The sequence below is a fragment of the Ovis aries genome, chromosome 24 (assembly GCF_016772045.2).
Source record: "Ovis aries strain OAR_USU_Benz2616 breed Rambouillet chromosome 24, ARS-UI_Ramb_v3.0, whole genome shotgun sequence".
Lineage (NCBI taxonomy): Eukaryota > Metazoa > Chordata > Mammalia > Artiodactyla > Bovidae > Ovis > Ovis aries.
In genome coordinates, this window is record NC_056077.1 from 9,738,685 (window position 1) to 9,761,212 (window position 22,528).

General features: G+C 38.5%; 1 protein-coding gene and 1 non-coding gene across 12 annotated transcripts in view; one reads left to right on the forward strand and one right to left on the reverse strand.

Annotated features, from left to right (window-relative positions):
• ATF7IP2 (activating transcription factor 7 interacting protein 2) overlaps positions 1-19,470 on the forward strand; it is a 54,887-nt gene extending 35,417 nt beyond the window's left edge. For 9 of the 11 annotated variants that reach the window (XM_042239803.2, XM_012104096.5, XM_060405868.1 and 6 more), the window contains 5 exons: positions 7,569-7,624; positions 8,803-8,864; positions 9,303-9,372; positions 17,256-17,341; positions 17,954-19,470. In XM_042239803.2, the coding sequence (XP_042095737.1) occupies positions 7,569-7,624; positions 8,803-8,864; positions 9,303-9,372; positions 17,256-17,341; positions 17,954-18,367 (688 nt within the window). In that variant the 3' untranslated portion in view covers positions 18,368-19,470. Of the gene's footprint in view, positions 1-7,568; positions 7,625-8,802; positions 8,865-9,302; positions 9,373-15,476; positions 16,150-17,255; positions 17,342-17,953 lie in introns of those variants that run through there. The other 2 variants (XM_060405873.1, XM_060405872.1) reach the window with 1 other exon arrangement.
• On the reverse strand, positions 10,939-11,043 carry LOC114110709 (small nucleolar RNA U13). The gene has a single exon (XR_003586950.1). It is a non-coding gene; the product is annotated as a small nucleolar RNA U13 (small nucleolar RNA).
• Positions 19,471-22,528: the final 3,058 nt, after the last annotated feature.

Consider the following 22,528-nt stretch of genomic DNA (forward strand, 5'->3'; position numbering starts at 1 on the left):
TATGTAACTAAATCACTAGAGGCATTGTAGCTTTCTTTCTCTTGGATTGCTTGCTCTGCTGCTGCTGCTAAGTCGCCTCAGTCGTGTCCGACTCTGTGCGACCCCACAGATGCAGCCCACCAGGCTCCCCTGTTCCTGGGATTCTCCAGGCGAGAACGCCAGAGTGGGTTGCCATTTCCTTCTCCAATGCGTGAAAGTGAAGTCACTCAGTCGTGTCTGACTCTTCGCAATCCCATGTACTGCAGGCCACCAGGCTCCTCAGTCCATGGGAATTTCCAGGCTTGCTCTGGGGCAGGTTAAATACCATAATAATATGGGGACAAGATAGGTTTCTTGAGGACATCAAGCAGCCTGTGCTGTCACACATGGTGAAGCACCTTGCCAACAACCATGTGAGTAAGCCCTTTGAACATTCCAGCCCAGTCATGTCTTCCAATGACTGTAGCCACTGCCAGCATCCTGACTGTGAGCTTGTGAGATATCCTGAGCCTAAACCCCCCAGCTATACAGTTCTGTACTTTTCCTGCAGAAACTGTGAGGTAATAAATGCTATTTTTTATAGCCATTATGTTTGGGGATAAATTGTTATATAGCAATAAGTAAATAGTACAACATTTCAATCCAGTTGGGAATTGAGCAGAACTGAGGCTGGTTTGTAGTTTTTGGACTCAGCTTATTTTGATTTTCCTCCTTTCCTGTGGTCTAGCTGTTTTGTTTTTTTTTTTTTCTTAAGCTGATCTTGGTATTCCAATTTTTGTCTCCCCAGTACAGTTCACTTTGAAATCAGTCACTTTGTTCTTGGCATCTTTGTATTCCTGTCTGTTTTAGTTGGCAGATGCCTTGAGAAGACATCAATGGCAAGTGTCTAGCCCAATTCTTTCTGGGATCTTAATAGTTCTTTATATCCTGGCTTGCATCAGAGCTTTCTGATGTCTTCAAACAGATATTTTAATTTTTATTTCTTAAAAAAATTTTTAATATAGCTTCTTAAATTGTTCAAATGTGGGGGCCTCCCTCCTTCATAGCTATTCTACATAGCAATTTATGGATGTAAGTTTTCTATACATAGTAATTTATTTAAAATATCCTAGAATATTTAAGAAATAAAGGAGCTTTTTTAAAAGTAAAGGGAAAATATTGTTCTTTCTTTTTGATAACTCTAGAGAAAGCCATGAGACTTTATAATTGTTCCTTCTGATACCTCAGGTGTTGAAGGAATTAGTGCCACTTCTAACTTTCTGTATTTATAGTAATGGTTCAATTTAGAAGTTTAAGTATTTTCTGTTTAGAGTGTGAATAAAAAAGGTAGTAACAGCTGAGCCAAAAAGCTCATTGAAGAGAAGGCTTGTGAACCAGAATATGTATCTGATGCAAAAGGAACTTGCGTAAATAGAAAGAATTTTATTATGCAATCATTTACAAAGATGAAAAGCATCATGGTCTAAGGCACCCAAGAACAGACCATTTCACCAGTGTTGATGCAATGAAACATTCAGTTCAGTTCAATAACAAAATAGATAACTACTGACTTTTTAAGAATCCGTGAAATATCATCAGAAACTGTTCAAACAAAAGCATGAGGGGAAAAAGCACAGAGCATGAGAAACTTGAAGAATAGTATCAATCAGTCTAATATATATATATATATATATCATTGTAGTCATCACTAGGCAGGGGGCAGGAAAATATATCTAAAATTTTTCCAAATTTGATGAAAATTCTAAACCCATAAATAGAAAGGAACAAAGGTTAACAAACCTTAGAAGAAGAAGCAAAAGGAAAGCACATCAAACCAGATTGCTAAAAATCAGTGTTGACAAGGAAATCTTAAAAGCAGCCAGAGAGAAAAGACACATTACATGGAAAGGAACAAAAATAGAATGTGGATTCTCACTGTAAACTATTCAGACTTTAAAGATGTCAAAAGCAAGACATCTCTAAAGTACTGAAGTGGAGCGACATCTCTAATTGATTAAAAGAGAAACTGTCTCAGTTTCTGCAGTTCTACACTCAGTGAAAATATCTTTCAGATGTGTACAAGAAAAACGGACTTTTTCACACTAAAAAAAAAAAAAAGTGAAAATACATCGCAGCAGACCTGAACTGCAGGAGTATAAAGGAGCTTCTTCAGGTAGAAGGAAATAATACCAGATGGAAAATTGGATCTATGCAAAGGTGAAGTAATGAAGAGTGCTAGAAGTTATAAATATGTGGATAAATATAAAATACTTTATTGTGTTTCTGTATAGGGTATCTATGTGTGCTTCAGTCATGGACTATAGCCTGCCAGACTTCTCTGTCCATGAAATTTTCCAGACAAGAATACTGTAGTGGATTGTCGTTTCCTCCTCTAGGGGATCTTCCTGACCTAGGGATTGAACCCGCATCTCTTGCATCTCCTGCATTGGTGGACAGATTCTTTACCACTGCTCCACCTGGGAAGACCCGTATAGGGTCTATGTCTGTGTATATATCACACTGTTCCTCTGTACTTATGTGGTGTATGTATATATGTTATATATAATACTGTTTTCTTATAGTATTTCTATATACAGGTAATAAACCATTTTAAATTTTAAATTAATGCCACTTATGAATATAATATCCTCAAAGAATGTGATATTCATAGGAGTAAATTACCAGAATATATACATAAGACCTAACTTCAGAACTGCAAAGTAGACTTCAGATTTCTGATCTAGCATGTGAGGTGTCATCACTCCATACTAACAAGTAAAAAGCTGAACAAACTGAAAACAATCAACTACTCATCTTTGATCCACCACAGAAGGAAGGTCATTGAGCAAACTACTGCCCCTCAAATTGGAGAGAGAAACAGGCAGAAACGGAGAATCAGAACATCCTGGAACAGGATCAGAAACCTCCACGGCAACCACTGCTGGGGTAGGGAATCCCAAATTGTAATTGCTGAAGGCTCAAAGTAGATAAGTCTCAGAGTTAAAAACTCCAAGGCAGGCGGAAGAGGGGGCTGTGTCCTGGTATTGGAGAAGGCACAGTTTTGTGAGTTTTACCTATATGGGCTCTACTGATCTTCACTGGAAAAAAATTCTGTCATGCTTCCAGCAATGGGCAAAGCAAAGAAGCTTTTGAATAGGCCTGCCCTCAGGAGAAACTTAGCAGAGATTAACCTACCTGAGGGAAAGAAAACATCCAGCATGTGCTCCCTTTAGCATTACACATGGAGGAGAGAAATAGCCAACTCCAACCCCCTCTCGCCATCCTCTCCCACCTAAGAGGGCTGTGGGGACAGAGACGCACTAGTGAATTCACATTCTAGGGGTACAGGCTCACTAAAAGGCCTAATCATAGGAAAAGTAGAGTGCCTCCTCTTCCCGCACATTTTACCACTGCATTACTGAAGGCCTGTTTACCATAGTTCCTTTTAACCAGTACATCATGTCTACCTTTCAACAAAAAAGTGACCAGACTAAAAAGCAAAAACACAATTAGAAGATACCAAACAAGCATCCGAACCAGAGTCAGATATGGCAGGAATGTTGAAATTATCAAACCAGGAGTTTTTTAGAAACTATGATTAATGTACTTTAATGGAAAGAGACAAAATCCAAGAACTGGTTGGTAATGTAAACAGAGATGGAAATTCTAAGAAAAATGCTTGAGATAAAAACTACTGACAGAATTGACGAAAGCTGTTTATAGGTTTATTAGTTAGACATTGCTGAGAAAAGCAATGGCTGACTTTAATAATATGACTAAGAGGGGGAAAAAAATGACAATAACAACCCAGAATATCCAAGAGCTCAGGTCTCCTACCTATAAAGGGAATTGCATATGCATAATGGGAATTCCAGAAGGAAGGAAGAAAGGAACAAAAGCAATGTTTGAAGTAACAGTGACTAAGAATTTCTCCCAAATAAACGTTAGAGACCAAACCACAGATCCAGGGAGCTCAGAGAACACCAAACAGGATAAATACCAAACACCTACACCTAAACATAATTTAAACTTCAGAAAAATTAAAGCTATCTTGAAAGCCAAGGGAAAAGCACTGTATCTATGGAGGAGCTAAGGTAAGAGTTACATCAACTTCTCCTTTAAACTATACAAACAATAAGAAAGTAGAGTGAAGTATTTCAAGTGTTATGAGAACAAAATTTACCAACCTAAAATGCTTTGCACTGTGGACATATCCTTCAAACTTGAAGGAGAAATAAACTTTCTCAGACAAAAATTTAGGGTATTAGTTGCCAATAGATCTGCTTTACAGGAAATGTTAAAATTTTTTCATAGAGAAGGAAAATGGTATGTCAGAAAATCAGATCTACATAAAGAAAAGGAAATACATGAACATAAAGTAGAACCTTTTATTTTTCGTCTTAGTTGATTTAACTGATGAGTTTGTTCAGATAAATAGCAACAGTGTATTTGCGTGTGTATGCATGTGTGTGCTCGTTAACACACTTACTATAAGTGAAATAAATGGCAGCAATGATTCAAGGAACAGAAAGAGGAGTTAGGAATATTTTATTGTTACAAGGTACTTGTAGGGGCTTTATCAGTGACTCAACAGAAAAGAATCTGCCTGCCATGCAGGAGATGTGGGTTCAATTCCTGGGTGGGGAAGATCCCCTGGAGGAGGGAATGGCAACCCACTCCAGTATTCTTGTTGGAAAATTCTATGGACAGAGGAGCCTAATGGGCTACAGTTAATGGGATCACAGAGTCAGATGTAACTGAGAATGAAGGTACTCCTTTTGAAGCAGTGTAGAATTTATTTGACAACTGAGTTGAATTAGTTGTCAATGTATATTGCAAACTCTAGGGCAGCTACTAATTAAAATAGTCTAATATACTAAAAAAGAGAAAATAGAATCATATAAAATGTAGTTTTATTCATAATTGCCAAAACTTGCCCTGGGATGTCCTTCCGTAAGTGAATGGATAAACAAATGTGGTACATTCAGACAATAGAATACTATTTAGTGCTTAAAAAAAAAAAAAGAAAAAAGAAATGAGCTATCAAGCTATGAAAAGACATGGAGGAAACTTAAATGTGTATTATTAAGTGAAAAGAAGCCAATCTGAGAAAGCCATATACTGATGATTTCAACTACATAACATTCTAGAAAAGGTAAAACTATGGAGATAGTAAGAAATCAAATGTTGTCAGAAGTTAGTAGGGAGAGATGAATAGGCAAAGCACTGGGGATTTGGGGGCAGTGAAACTGTTTTATACTGTAATGGTGGATCCTTGTCATTATACATTTGTCAAAATCCATGGAACATCCTAACACGAAGAGTAAATGCTACTGTGGGACTTCCTGGTGGTCCCGTGGCTGACTCTCTGCTCCCAATGCCAGGGGCCTTGGGTTTGATCCCTGGGCAAGGAACCAGATCCCACATGCCACAGCTGGACATCCTGCCTGCCACAGCTAAAGATCCCTGTGCCACAACTAAGACCCCGTACAGCCAAATAGTTGTAAAAGAGAGTGGATGCTACTGTAAACTATGAACTTTGGCGATAATGGTAATGTTAGCGTAGTTTCATCAGTTGTAACAAGAGTACCACTGTGGTACAGGATTTTGTGGGAGGTTGTGTGTGGGAGGGGTTAGGTGGTATATGGGAAAACACTGTACATTCTGCTCAACTTTACTATAAATGTAAAACTGCTATTGGAAAAGTTATTCAGTAATTTTTAAATGTACAAAATATTACTGAGACAAAGGAGTTATAAATATATAGTGAGATGCCATGTTTACAAATCAGAAAATTCATTGTTGATGTCACTTCATGCAGATTGTTCTGTATATTTAGCGCTTTCGTAAAATCTTGGCATCCTTTTCTATAGAAAGTAACAAACGGATCCAAAATTTGTGTGAAGTGTTTCCTTGGTGCCTCAGTGGTAAAGAATCTGCCTGCCAGTGCAAGAGACAATGGGTTCAATCACTTGTCCAGGAAGATCACACATGCCACAGAGCAACTAAGCCCATACATGCTGCTGCTACTGCTGCTAAGTCGCTTCAGTCGTGTCTGACTCTGTGCGACCCCATAGACGGCAGCCCACCAGGCTCCCCCATCCCTGGGATTCTGTAGGCAAGAATACTGGAGTGGGTTGCCGTTTCCTTCTCCAATGCATGAAAGTGAAAAGTCAAAGTGAAGTCGCTCAGTCGTGTCCGACTCTTTGCGACCCCATGGACTACACCCTACCAGGCTCCTCCGTCCATGGGATTTTCCAGGCAAGAGTACTGGAGTGGGGTGACATTGCCTTCTCCAACTAATTCACTAGTTTAGTATGCAATAAAATAACAGAGGCTTTGAATAAGTTAAACTGGCTAGTAACAACTAATTCGTTTTCTTCAGTGACCACTGCCCATACATACACCACAAATACTGAGTCTGTGCTCTGGAGCCCAGGAGCCGCAACTACTATGCCCATGTGCTACGGCTTGCGAAGCCCTCATACTGTAGCACCTGTGCTCCACAGCAATGAGATGCCCATGTACAACTAGAGAAAAGCCTGTACAGCATTGAAGACCCAGCACAACCGAAAATAAACTAACAACAACAAAACTTGTGTGAAATGCAAAAGACCTAGAAGATGAAAACAGTGTTATAAAAGAATAGTGTTGGAAGACATATACTACCTGAGTTCAACTTACTGTGAAGCTGTAAGAATTAAGAGAATGGTGTTGGCATGAGGAAAGAAATATAAATCAGTGGACAAATTGGAGTATACAGAGAGTCCATTGGTTTTCAATGAAGTTGCCAAAATAATTTAATAGGGAAGAGGTAGTCTTTTCAACAAATGTTGCTGGAGTAAACAGAGGGGGAAAGTGAACCTCTTACAACATATACAAAAATAACTTGAAATGAATCATAGACCAAATAGCAAAGCTAAGAATTAAAAGCACCTATAAGAAAATGGCACAACCTTGTGTACCAGTCATGTGAAATTCATGTAGCAAATTAAATTGGCTTACTAAAATTTGTGTTAAGATTTTCTTAACAAAAATTCTGATTTTAAATGTCAGATTCAAAAAAGTGCAGTCAGGGTAAAATGGAGCAGAAGACAGTCTTCTGACTCAGAATATTCTGTAACCATAATCAGCATCATATGTATCATCCTTTCCTCAGTATATGTGTGGTAAATGTTGCTACTATAGTGATGCAATGTAAAGTAGTGGCAGAATTAATTTTTAAGTATATTTTTTATACTTCTTCATCTGTAAAAAAGAGTTTCTTTTATACATTGTTTCATTTTCATGAAGGCAGATATGTGTGCTACAGTGACATTTGTATATTTTGTACACATACAGATATTATATACTTACAGATTATACATTTGGCTTTATTGTAAATGAATCTCTACTAAATTTTAAGGATCTCTACTGAATTCATTGTGTATCGTGAACTTTTGATTATATAAATAATTGGTTATACCCAGGGTTTCTTGGGTACTTGGTTAATCATCATTCTGACTCCCCCCACCAGTTGTTAGATTATCAGTTATGAAATGGTGAAATAGAATAATTATAACCATTGATTACATGTCTCAGCATAATAATGTATGTTTGTTTCATTTTAGTAATGATGATGTCCTGTTGATTTCTGTGGAAAGTCCTAATTTGACAACTCCAGTAGGTATGTTAAGTTGATTAAAATATGATCTGTGAAATCAGAAAGCCTCAAATAAGTATTTGTTTAAAACAGAATTGAAAATTCTACTCTTAAAAAATGTTTAATTTATATCTGTGATTAACCTGAATAAATCAGTTGTTTGTTTAATACAGTTGAGGTTCTTTTTAACCTTGTGTTAATCAATTTATGGCCTTTTCTTTCTTTACTTGTTGTTTCTTTGTTTACTTGTGTTGAATGGCTTTACAAATTATAAAACTACTTACCTTTCATATCTGTTTTTTGTACTTGTTTGCTCTGATCTTGGTGGTGGTAGTGATGTACTTAGGATTTAAAATTTGGCTAATCTGGGACTTCTCTGGCGGTTCAGTGGTCAAGACTGGTCTTCCAATGCAGAGGGAACAGGTTTGATCTCTGGCTGGGGAACTAAGATCCCACATGCTGCACAGCACAGCCAAAAAGGCAAAAAATAAAGTTTGGCTAATCTTTAGTATCTTTGATTTTTTTTTAACTTAAAAAAAATAGCACCTATGTTATTCTTTAGAGTTTCTCATTTTACTTAGGTAAAAATCTTTAACCTTAGATTCCCAATCAATTTCCTTTCCCTTAAAATAGCTATCTTGTTGGCTCATAATTTCTTCTTCAAAATTCCCCATTTCGTTTTCATTTTTAGTATATATTAGAGAATTGAATTTGCATCTTATATTCAGAAAACTTTATCTCCACTTACATAACTACTTAATTGCCCTCATGATTTGGGCTGTTAAGATTGTAAATCAGATAGTTAAGGGATATTACGCATTTATCTGATGCCTTTACGGGTTGTATGAAGAATCCTCTTCAGCCATTGCAGGTGGTCTAATCTAAAGATACTATAAATTAAAAAATGTGTACATTTCCAAGTTTATTTCCTCAAATGCTACAGTAGTTTACAAATACTCAAAAAAGAGTTACTAATTCAGTTGTAAAGATACTAAAACCTTTTGAACCAAAATTAGATTTTTCTTTTTTTGGACTGGTTCGTTGGTCTTTGGAATAAGTCAGTTGAGTTGCAGTTTTTTATGATTATATAATGGTTAGTTAGCATCCCCATTATTATTATGCCAGCATTTGTATCTTACAAGGTTTATAAATATTTAATACTAAACTTGTCAAATGTTCATATTTTAATAATTTTCTTTCAGCTACTGGAAAAATTACATCAGGAAATTCTAACAATTCAGCTGATGCTGAAAACAGAGCTAAGGTAGGTAGTAAACATTGTCTCTGACTATTATTTATTTGAATATGTTAGTTCTAGGAACTTCAGTGTTGCCACATGTTGGATAACTCATCTATGTCATTCATTCTTTGGGAGAGTCATTCTCTGAGAAATTAATATCTGATTAGTTAGCATGACCAGGTTCCAGTCCAGTTTAAACATTAAAAAGCAAGTAGCTAATGATAAACATGTTTCACAACTGTATTTATTACCAGATTAGTTCATTTAGACTCTCCTTAGTCATCCTCACAGAAACTGGATAGTATTTTATGAGCTTCTCTTTCACAGTAGAGTTGAACTAAACCATAAAACTTAAAGAATGTTCAATCTCTAGCTTATAAATGGTAATTGGAAATAACACGTTTTATTTAAAAAAAAACATTTTCTGTTGAGGCAAAATCTTATTTTTTAACAACTTTCCAGGCTATAGAGAAGAAGCAACATGATTCTGTGATTGATCTGACGAAAGAAGTCCTGTCAGACTGCAACACAGGTAAAGGATTTTTCTTTTTCAAGAAAGTGGGAAAGGGTAACAACTCAAAATACATTTGACCCATTTATGAAGTTTTTTTTTTGTGTTAGTGTACATTAATTTTATCACGTGTAGATTTATGGAGCTGCCACTACAATCAAATTATACAGCTGTTACATCACTCCAAGTTTCCCTCATACTACCCGTAAGGATTTTTTTAGGGTTTTCCCCCTAAACCCTGGCAACCGCTAATCTGTTCCTCACTATTGTATTATTGTGTGAATGTTTTATAAATGTGATATAATATGTATCCTTCTTTCACTCAGCATAATTTCCCCCAGGGGTCATTTAAGTTGTTGAACAAGTATTCCTTTTTATTGCTGAGTAGTATTCCATGGTGTGAATGTGCAGTAATTTATCCATTCACTTATCTGGGTTGCCTGGGCCTATTGGAAATCTCTGTTTTACCTGTGAGACACACCTGTTTTCCTTAAACAATAGTGGCTGTGAGGGGATGCTAGGTTGTAATGTGAAAATGTGACAGCAGTGCCCTCTTTCTCAGATGTAAAGAAAAAGAAGTAAGACACAGTGTTCTAGGGCTGCTAATAAATTACAAGGTTTCATCTCTTAATTGCACTTGTGTGTTTATGGTACTATTTTGATGAAATATTTAAATTCCACTTATTAGGATTGATAAATTATGTAATACCTAAAAACAGAGATTACTATAGGAACTATACAGTCCAGTTCATTCTCCCATCACAACTGTGTATCCAGACAAAGGTTGGAACCATTGAAACCTAAAGGAACTTCATGATAGAATCAAACTCTTCAGTTTCCAATTTCAAAAAGATTAAAATGAATTGGAGTCCATAATGAATCTGGTTATATTTTTAGAGTAAAATCCAAATTCCTTAACAAAATATACAGAATTCTTTTATTAAATATCTTTAAATATTTTTAAAAATTTTTAAATGGTAGATAATTGCTTTGCAGTGCTGTGTTGGTTTCTCTCACACAGCGGCATAAATCAGCCATAAGTATACATGTGTCCCCTCCCTCTTGAAAGTTCCTTTCACCCTATACAGAATTTTTAATGACTTAGACCTTGGAAACTTTTTTAGTTTTATCTTCAACAAATTCCTTCCCTCTGCCTCAATAGCATCTCAGTAAGTAGTGCTGCTCCTCTCCTTGCCATCACTACATATGCTCTTCTCTCTGCCAGGAATGCTCTCCCCTCTGTGCCTCCCCAGGCTTGTCTGATGACCCCACTTCTCATACTTCAATATATTCAGTTTAGACACTTGTGCTGAACTATTCCTTCCAGGCAGAAATTGGCAGTCTTGGCTCTCCTTACCCTTGGTATTTTGTGCATGCCTATGTTATACCTTTATTTTTCTGTTCTATAATTGTTTCTGCACATACCTGTCTTCCTAAAAAGACTTAACATTCTTTGCAGCAACTTTAATGTTTTTATTAATCTATATATTTTCATCTTTTTAGCACAGTGCTTGGCACACAGTATACTTTTTCCCCAGAAAATGCAGATTTTACTTTAAATAGTTTTTTTTTTTTTTTTTTTTTTTACGTCAGACGGGTAATGTGCCGGTGTCGTAACAAGGTTTGCGGGGAGGCACATGTCACGCAGCAGCGTGAACACCCAATCATCACGCTCATGAACTACAAAAGGATCTACTTTAAATAGTTTTAAAAGAAATGTAAGTTTATATACTATGAACAGGATTGTAAATTAATTTTTCTGGAAGACATTTTGTTACATCAAAACTTTACAAAAATGTAAGCCTTGTGACTCAGTTCTTTGAATAATTATCTGAAAAGCATAAAGTATAGAGGAAATATGAAAATTGTTCATTGCAGTGCTATTCATGAAAAATGAAACTTTGGAAATCCTTAAATTTCTAGAAATAAAAGATTAATTGCAAAAATTAGATTTATATGGTACAACCATATTCAGCCACTAAAAATAATATCAAAGAAGTATATATATTTACATAAACATGTTAATAATATATCAAGAGAAAAAAGTTATGAAAGTACATATGTTGACTCAGGGTGGAGTTAATGGGATCAGACTTAAACTAGTAGAAAACTAAATAAGATATAGGAAACTTTTTTTCACATATTACAGTACAGGACTGCAGTCTCTGAGAGAAGGAAATGAATGAGATGATGAGCCCTAAGAGTTGCCCCAGCTTTCTTCCTGGATTGCCATCCTCTGATGGAAATCCCAAGCAGAGAGAGGCTGTATTGCTCAGGCAGAGGCAGAGATTGACATTCACAGAGGCTGAGGCAGCTGGAATGAGGTGAAGAATACTATCAGATGAGGAAGCCACTCAGAGAAAGAGTTCCAAGAGGTTAGCATAGGAGTCCTCTTGAGTCTTTGCTGAAATATCAAGTCACAAATGCATGAGTGAAATTGCACAAAACTGGGCAAAGAGTGACCAACAAGCTGTATACTAAACATTTTCCAGAGCTCAAACAGCAGTGGGAAATGTTTCAGATCTGGCACACCTTAGAGCAAAGGCAACTCTAGCTTTGCCCTAATAAGACCGAAATAAGTGGCTAATCACACAAAGCCTACTTCTTTTCAAAGAAGACAATAGAATTCAACACACAACCATGTAAAATTAGTCATATTCATCATCAAATTTTAAAGTCACTTGAGATATGAGGAAGAAGAATGGAATCCAAAACCAGGAGAAAAATTAGTCAAAAGAAAGACTTTTGACAGATGACAGAATTAACAGACATTAACATTAACAGAATTAACCTTAAAAGAACTGATAGAAATATACGCGAAGTTTTACAGGAAAACATGAATAAATAAGAAAAATAAAAGAAAATCAAATTAAGTAAAAGGAAATTCCTGAAAGTTCGATGGATGGAATAAACAGCATATTAAACAACCACATTTTTGGACTGGATAACAAAACAAGACCCAACTATGACAGCTACATGATGTGCATTAAATATAAATATATGGATAGGTTAAAATTAAAAGGGTGTAAGAAGGTAAGCCATGCAGACACTAATCATAAGAAAGTTAGAGTGGCTATATTATTATCAGACAGACTTGAGAACAAGGAATATTACCAGGGGAAAAAAAGGCTATTTCATAACAGTGCAATAGTCATTTCATCAGAAAGGCACACTAAACCTATGTTTATGGGACTTCGTTGGTGGTCCAGTGTAAGAATCTGCCTTCCAGTGCAGGGAATGTGGGTTGAGTCCCAGGCAGGGGAACTAAAATCCCACATGCCATGGAGCAGCTAAGCCCACATGCCACAATTACAGAGCCTGTGCACCACAGCTACTGAGCTTGCATGCTCTAGAGCCCTTGCACTACAACAGGAAAGGTCTGTGCACACCACAGCTAGAGCAAGCCCACACACTGCAACCAAAACACAAACCAGTTGTTTTGGCTGACCCAGTGCACGCAAAAAACAAACAGATCTACACTTAATGCACATTATGGTAGAACTTCAAGATTCCTAATATAAAAACTAATTGGACTGAAATTATAAATTAAAAAATAATTATAATTTGAGGTTCCAACACTCCATTCTCAGTAGTTGATACAATATATAGTCAGTAAAGTTATAGAACCCTGAGCAACACTATCAACCAACTTAATAATCTATTTGACATTTCTAGAACATTCAAACGCAGTCACAGAGGAATATGAGTTCTTTTTTAGGTACATATGAAACATACCACAAAACTGGTTCTGGACCATGAAACTAATCTCAGTATATTTAAAAGGATAGAGAACATATTCTATGATTACAGATACAATACAACAAGTAATCAGTAACAGAAAGCTATTTGGGTAATACCTGGATATTTGGAAACTAAAGATTACATTTCTCAATAACCCATGAGTCAAAGAAATCAAAAGGGAATTTTAAAAATATTTTGAACTGAATGGAAAAACAGCATATCAAAATCTGAAGGAATGCAACTAAAGCAGTGCTCAGAGGAAATTACTAGCATTAAATATTTATATTAGGAAAGATAGAAAGTAAAATGAAAGTCTTACATGAATAACCTAAGATTCTGCCTTAAGACATTGCTTTGCCTACAAAGGTCAGTCTAGTCAAAGCTATGGTTTTTCCAGTAAGTCATGTATGGATATGAGAGTTGGACCGTAAAGAAGGCTAAGTGCTGAAGAATTGATGTTTTTGAGCTGTGGTGTTGGAGAAGACATGGACTGCAAGAAGATCAAGCCAGTCAATCATAAAGGAAATCAACCCTGAATATTCATTGGAAGGACTAATGCTGAAACTGAAGCTCTAATACTTTGGCCACCTAATGCAAACAGCTGACTCATTAGAAAGGACCCTGATGCTGGAAAAGATTGAAGGCAGAAGGAGAAGGAGATGACAGAGTATGAGATGGGTGGATGGTATCCTGATTCAATGGACATGAGTTTGAGCAAGTTCCTGGAGATGGTGATGGACAAGGAAGCCTGGCATGCTGCAGTCCATGGTGTTGCAAAGGGTTGAACACAACTGAGCAACTGAACAACAGCAGCTGCCTTAAGATGTTAGTACAAAAAGAACAAATTAAACCCAAAGCAAGTAGGTGACCCATCACTAGAGAAGATATGGGGATGGCAAATAAACAGAAGAAGACACTCTCAACATTGTTCATCACTAGGGAAGTTAAGACCATAATGAGATACTACAACATAGCCACTAAAATGGCTGAAATGAAAACAACTGAAAATATACAAAGTGTTAATAAGGATGTGGAACAACCTGGAATTCTCTTGTCTTGCTAGTAGGAATGTAAAATGGTAAAACCACTTTGGAAGTGTTTTGCAGTTTCTAAACACATTAGCAATTGACGCTATTATTCCACCTTTAGGTATTCATCAAGAGAGATGAAAGCCTACATCTATACAAAATGTGCATGCTCTATCGTTCAGACCCTGCAACCCTATGGACTGTAGCCCATCAGGCTCCTCTGTCCATGGGATTTCTCAGGCAAGAATACTGGAGTAGGTTGCCATTTCCTTGTGCAGGGGATCTTCAACCCAGGGATCAAACCTGCATCTCACCTGTCTCCTCTACTGCAGGTGGATTCTTTACCACTGAGGCACTGGGGAAGCCCATCTACACAAAGACTTTTACACAAATGTTCATAGCAACTCTGTTCATAATAGTCCCAAACTAGAAACAACCCAAATGTCCATGAATAGATAAGTAGGTTGTGACATAACTGTCTACAGAGCTGAGTAGTACTCAACAATAAAAATGAATAAAATGTATTATTATATACAACAACATTGATGAATCTCAGAAACAAAAGGTTGAACAAATACCATGTTAATTCGGTTTATGTCAAATTCTAGAAAAAGCAATCTAATTGTTAGTGACAACAGATCTGTGGTTTCATGGGGCCAGTGTTGAGAGAGGGATTGTGAATGTTACTGAGTTTAAGCTTGTACTGCTCACTGCATGACAGGACAGTAAATCGAAAGATGAGTTGTTAGGGCAAGGAGTGGCAACTTCCTTCAGAAAGCCAGGAAACTTAAGAAGATGGTTGACTAGTGTCCCAAAGAACCATCTTCTCTGAGTTAGAATTCAGGCTTCTTTTATACTAAAAGGGGAGGGAATGTGGTTGGTTGCTACAGACTTCATGGTGTCAGAATCCTTAGTTCTTGGCAGCTATTTGTTCACGTAGGTCCTTTCACAGTGTTCCTCTAAACCTCCAGCAAGACAAATGTTATTCTCTGTTCTGCAACTTTTTAACCTCTATGTAAATGGGAAAGTGTTATATAACTTTAAAGTTCATCCCTTGAGAATGAGCTCTCCTGTATATTTAAGGCCATCAGCAACATTTTTAACTTATAGCAAAGGCAGTAGAATACAAAGGTTCAAGTAAAAGAAATAGATCCAATATGGAGTCAGATTCATTTGTATTATCAAAAGGGACACTATTTGGTGTAATATAAACATTGTATCTTAAATTTTGTGAGAGTTTCACAATAGTATATTTGTCAAAACTCAAAAAGAGTTGCACATTTTAAATGGGTACATTATACTGTATGTAAATTGTATCTGAATAGTTCACTTTTATTGGCTTCCTTGGTAGCTCAGATTATAAAGAATCTGCCTTCAGTACAGAAGACCCAGGTTTGATCCTTGGGTCAGGAAGATCCCCTGGAGAAGAGAATGGCTACCCACTTCAGTATCCTTTTCTGGAGAATTCCATGTACAGAGGAGCCTGGTGGGCTTATTGTCATAGGGTCAGAAAGAGTCAGACACGACTGAGCGACTTCCACTTTCACTTTTAAATGCAAACTTTAAAAATCATGTCTATAATATAAATATTTACAAGTGAAAACATGTACATATACATGCAGCAAAGGATCTGGAAGGTCAAACCCCAAAGGATTAAGTTGAAATGAGAAGCCACAATTCTCCCCTAGGAATTTAATGAGAAAGAACGTTAAAATAATGGGGTGCTTGGTACTGTTGTTTTGAGAATACAAAGTTCTAAAGTAACCATTGCGCATTTTTATATAGATAAGGATAAAACTGCAGAGTATTCACAAGACATTGACATTGATGATGCAGAGGATCTAAACATTAGCTGATTTGGGGTAAAAAGTCCTGCTTCGTTTCTAACCTGTTTAAATTTGCTAAGGGCTTGTCGACTTACTACCTTGAAAGAAGGAATGTTAGTTATGGAAAGCCATTATCTGTTGGAATTTTTTTTTTTGTATGGAACTGTTCACTTAAAAATATAAAGAAGGTTATTTGTATTGGCTTTTGTGCATTGATTAACCTGAAGATTATGATTTCACAAATCTAGTTCTAATTAACAAACCCATTAAAAAGGCTGTGCAGATTATCTTAGAATTAAAAGCATAAAATCATTACCTCTTCTAGAAAGATTTTTATAATACCAGTAAATAATGTGACTAATAAGATACCTTTGAAACACTATGTAGAATCTTAATTATCCTTGTCAGTTAAAAGGAAAACACAAATGAAAGAAATTTTATTTGAGGAGACTCATAAAATATATTAAACAGTTATTAATATATCACAGCACACACAATGAATCTAAAATGGTTTTTGCTGCTTATTTATGTTCAAATTTCTGAAATTTCTAGCTATCAGGCCCTGCTTTCCAACATGAAGCCCTTTTTCTTCCTATCCTTTTAATACTCTCCCTGGTTGTCCTCAGACTATTCTTGTACGTACTAAACTTTCTTTCTCTCCCTCACACCCACATTTTCTCTATTTTTCTCCTTTTCTGTCTTCTAACCATCTCCCTTTCTTCCATCCCCTGTTCTGTCTCTTCTTCCTCCCCCTCCCTTTCAACAGCACGCAGTTTATGTCTTATTCCCCTCCCCGGGCTACCATGGATCTCAGCAGTAGATATACTTGCAGCCCAGGTCGGCGTGAGTTCTAGTCTGAATTCGCAGGTCTTATTTGTATCGTACCTTCATACAGGATTGTGAACCGTTCTGTGTTTACAGACAACCGTGTTGACCTAACAGCAGTGTCTGCCCCCTAAGACTGCTAAGCAGGAATCCCTCTTCTATGGGTAATGTTTCCTAGTTCCCAGCTGCACCACGATGTACATGTTTACCTTAAAAGGGGACTTTTTGTCATATAAAAGAAAAATTATCTATATTTGATACCTTTGGGTCTTGAACTTTTAGCAAAAGTTATTTATTTCACAGTTTTATAATTTTATAAATTATCATTTTATAATATATTATAATTTTATAATCTTATTTCACAGTTTTATAACTTCAGTTTACATTTACTTATTACACAAGATGTAAACTACTGTTGGCTTTAAAGATTATGGGATTGGTTATTGCAGATAAATTTTACTTTTAAACTTTGTGTTGTTCACAGAAAGCCCAGTATCCACTCTTGAGTCACCTATGAAAGCTGTTTCAGTCTCAAAAGAGACAACCCAAGTGTCACAAAATGCAGCCCAGGTACTGATACAAAATGTTCTGTAAGGCGTATTTATTCCAAGTTGAATGAAAGCACCCATTTCACTAATGAAGAAATATTGGGTCACGTTTCAGCTTCGAAAGCACTTTAGTATGCTTTTTAAATGTGCTGTTATGAATATACTTATTTACTCAATTAAAATAATGTAATTGAATTTTCCAGAAGCTACAGAATTAAAACAAGTCCATTTTTTAATCCAACAAATTGGAAAAGATTTTTAAGAGTAGTAGCCACTACTACTTAATGAGGGTGGAGGGAGATAGGTGTTCTCCTACACTTGTACTTTTCATATAAATCGGCACAGTGTTTGGGAACACAGTTTGGCAATGAGATGGAATATTTCTCCAGAAGGTCTGGGACCTAACCCATTCTAGATTAGTGATATTCCAAAGTGTACAGATCTTAACTCCAAAAGAAGCTAATGTTTGAAAAAACTGGAACCAGCCTCACATATCCTTGAAGCATCCTTTTGCTCTTATGATTTTGATAAATGGATTGAGGAATGGGAAACGTTGTAGAACTGTGGTTGGCCACTTTAAAAACAATCAGAACCCACTCACCTGCTTGCTCAACTTTGTATGAACGTGTTTCAGGTTCTAGAGTCCTTTGAGCACCTGCCACCTCTCCCGGAGCCGCCGCCACCGCTGCCAGAGCTGGCAGACAAAGTCCGCGACACGCTTCCTCCGCAGAAGCCTGAGCTCAAAGTAAAACGGGTGCTGCGGCCCAGGGGCATCGCCCTGACGTGGAACATCACCAAAATCAACCCTAAGTGTGCCCCCGTGGAAAGCTACCACCTCTTCCTGTGCCATGAGAACCCTAGTAATAAGCTGATCTGGAAGAAAATTGGAGAAATTAAAGCTTTACCACTCCCAATGGCCTGTACTTTATCTCAGTTTTTAGCTTCCAGCAAGTATTATTTTACTGTCCAATCGAAAGACATTTTTGGGCGATATGGACCGTTTTGTGATATAAAATCCATTCCTGGGTTTTCTGAAAATCTTACCTAAAGGTAAAAAATGTATTTGCTAATTGCACATTTTGCATTTTCATATTTGAATTATTTGTTTACAATGTTTCTATAACACTATTCATTGTCTTAAAGGGCCAGTTCAGATTGTGAACCCTTCATACAGGGACAGTCCTTTTTCCCATGTTGTAAGTGGCCTCTTGTTTAATGAATTCTGATTTACATTCAGGAAGTACTTCAATAGATATCATGGACCCATGCCACTCAGCCGTAGGTACAATAACTTTGGTACTGTGGAGCTGTTGGCTTCTATGAGAAGCCCTAGGGTGCAAGCAGCCCCCATTTTTTCTGTTGACAGTCCACTTTTGGTGACTTTTTTGTGTTCCCATACAGGTGCAGGGAAATTCAGCTGTTTACTGAGGTCAGATCATCCCCCAGGGTACATCTCCACCAAGGTTGTATGAGAATAGATGTCTTCCCATTCTGTTCATATTCGAAGGGCTATGAATTTGTACGCCCCCAACTCCCCCCCTTTTGTTTTGGGCCATGTCAATCATTTGGGGAAACAGTTTAGAGGTTTTCCCTAAATCAGTTTGTATACTTAACATGTATAATAAAGCTAGTTAAACGTTGTGTGCTGTGTACACAAAAAATACAATAGCTCTTGTAAAATAAAAAATCCAACCCGCTATTTGAATTGAGGAAAATGAAATTGTGTGCCTTAAATTTAAGGCTTTAATTTGCCAAACCCCTTTGTTCATTTCCTGGCTGCCGTCGTTGCTCAGAGAAAGAATATAACACAGAGGGCTTCCATAGATGTATCCTGCTTACCTCTGTCTTAGGGATCACTGACGTGATGCTGCGGCTCCTGCAGATAGCCCAAGAAACGCAACAGGTGAGCACAGTGGACAAGTGTCAGTCAGGACCCAAGGGGAAAAACTGAACAAGTAACACTAGGATGTTAAGAAAACAGAAAAATAGCTGTTAGTGGGTAACCCTGTTCCCACAAAGAGGCATTCTTGGCTGGTACATAGTGAAAGTTCAGATGTCAGAGGCTCTGAGATTTAAAAAACTGAACCAGGGAATGGCTTCCCTTGGCGTTTTGTGCACATCTTCAGTCATAAATAAAGATGTTGTTTTCCAGTCTGCTGTGTCCTTATCTTTTCAAACAGTATGACAGGAAGAGCCAGATTCTGAACTGAATTTGAAGAGATGAGCGCCCCCTGTGAGGTCCTGTTTCCGGCCCAGAGCGGTGGAGGGCACGCTGCAGCAGAGGACAAGGGCTTCACCTAGGGGATGACGGTGCCTTTGGGTTGGCAGCAGTTGGAGTTTGACTTCACCAGGCGAGGCCCGGCGCCTTGACCCCATTGCAGGACTTCGGTGTGCATCAGCAGAGTGAGACTGCGCCCCAACCAGCAGATCTTCTGGCCTGCTAATAGCTAAGCAAGCCTTCAGGAAGAGAACTTTCCACAATAACAGGAAGAGGAGGCATGCAGATGGCAAGCATCCTCAAACTGCTGGCTCAGAAAGCATTAGTGTTTGTTGCGTTTTTGGGGGGTCAAGGGCAAGATTCTCAACTGTTATCCAGCAGGGACACCAGAACAGAACCGGCCTGGGGACAAGACCAGGACGTGTACAGTTACATGGTACAAAGTAGACACCCCACCCCCACCCAGGAAAAGTCATGTTCTTTTGGTGGGAAATCTTTATGGCTCTTAGCAACAGAACCAAACACGGATTGACAGGCTAAAATTGACTATATTGAGAAAAGGCTGTGGGTAGTTTATGGAATTCCAGGGAGCTGAAAGACTCTGGCTTGGAAAACAGGAAAGGGGAAAAGATAACTTTGCAACAATTCCCGTGAGGTTTCAGACTTGAGATGACTTATGCAATTTATATTCTACCACATAATAATATGTTGACTTTTAAAAATGCACAACTGTGATATGTCGACTTCAAAAAAATGCACAATGTGAGAGTTGTGAGTTAAGTTTTATTTGGGATAAAATGAGGACTGCAGCACAGGAGACAGCATCTCAGATAGCTCTGAGAAACTGCCCCCAGAGAGGCAGGGGGTGTGATTTGGGTGAAGGAGAAATACATGCAATCAAGCACTTATATTTCCAAAAGGTTTCTATAGTCTTACGAAGATTTTGCTAGTCATGAAGAGCAGTCACCATGAAAGATTTTAGTGGTTTTCTAGATACAAGAAGATACAAGAATTGGGCTCATAAAATCAACTGCTGAAAATACCTATGTGAAGACGTGTTCCGCTAGTACTCCAACGCCTCAAAGCACAGAGGGGACTCATTCCTCATCTCCACCCTGAACTCCTCTCAGAGGGATTGAAGGTCAGCAGCTGCAGCAGCACATGATTTAATCCTTGTAGGTGACAAGTGCCAATTTGTAGTTGACAGTGAAGATGTTTTCTGCCCATTTTAAAGATGTGGAAACAGCCCCTGGGAGCTATGTTGGCTTGCCCAAGGCATAGAGACCCAGCCCATTTACACCCAATGCTCTGGTCCTGGGTTCCGCCTATACACACAGGTTGTGCTGCCCAGAGGGGACAACGGGCGAAGCTGGAAACCTTCTACACTGTCCTTGCTGCCTTGTGGCTCCAGACTCAAAACCCCAGACAGACATCTCATCTGGCATTTGCGATCCATGAGAGGTGCACTCTGCTGCTCTTAATAGGGTAGCTGTGCTGGCTTTGGGTCCCGTCTGCATCTCTAGGCTGGAACTGCCTGCCCGGGATGCCCTTCCCTGGCTGGCTCAGTTTTAGTGTCACGAACACCACATGAGACTCAGAGCAGAAGCACGGCATCTGTTCCCTGTTATATGTTCTGAAGATGGATGCAGGGCATCAGAGCATGGCAGCTCCCAGGCTCTGCTGGCTACAGGCCCTCAGCTCCCGCCACTTCCGCCAGCGCCTGTCCACATGCAGGGCACGTCCATGTGCTGCCCTGGGCCCTTCACACTGGGTGTGTTTCCTGTGGCTTCAAGTCTAGAGGTGGTGACACAGAGGCGTGCTTCCAGTTTGTACTTGCTCTTGTCCACGTCCTTCTTCCTTACTTCCTGTCGACCACCCGGCTGACCTCTGGCGACTCCAGACTCGAGTAGACTTGGAGGAAACCGCTTGCATAGACTTCTCCATGAGCTCTCCCACAGCGGGCCAGGTCTAGCCCCTATAATCAGTTCCCAGTTCTACAGCTTCGACAGCTCCCTCACTGAGACCATGAGGCCCCCACACAGTGGAGGCACATTCTCACCCCGGGAGCTGAGTAGGGCAGTAGCTTGTCCAACTGTCCTAGAAACGGAGTGTCTTATATGTTGTTCTCGTGGAATTAGGAATTCACAGAAAGACCCTTGAGTTTGAAAGCCAGTTCCAGCCTTCTTCACTGTGAAGTTAGCATCTGAGCCTCCTGTTTCTCAATGTGTTGACTCCTTCCTCTCCCTCTTTCTTCCTCTTTCATTATTTGGCTGGGGCTCTGCTGCCTGAGCTTAAGAACTGTGAGAGGTTCAGGGTCATTGTAAGGAGTTAACAATGTAACATAGAATACCTTGGACAAAGCAAGTCCTTTATTAGCAAGTAGTCAAAAACATTTAAGTCTATGCTAGGGGGTGGGGAAATTAGAAATACCTTGTTTCCTAGGTAACCACTAATTTGCTGGGGTGCAAGGGTCAGCAAGAGATGGCATGTCACTCAGAGGTGGCTGTGGACATAGAAAAAAAATACTTTTAAAGATTTTAAAATCCTTTAAAGATTTTCAAGAAGACTCTTGAGAGTCCGTTGCACTGCGAGGAGATAAACCAGTCAATCTTAACAGAAATCAACCCTAAATATTGGGAAGACTGATGCTGAAGCTCCAATACTTTGCCATCTGATGCAAAGAGTCGACTCATTGGAAAAGACCCTGATCCTGGGAAAGACTGAAGGCAGGAGGAGAAGGGGACGACAGGACAAGATGGTTGGATGGCATCACTGAGTCAATGGACATGAGTTTGAGCAAACTTTGGGAGATAGTGGAGGACAGGGAAGCCTGGCGTGCTGCAGTCCGTGGGGTTGCAGAGTCAGACACAACTGAGTGACTGAACAACAACAATGTGAACGTGTTTCCAGATGGAGATGGGATTGGAGACAGGCAGAGCCTGGAGTGAGACAGTCACAAACCAAGGAGCTGTGGAGCCACCAGAAGCTGGA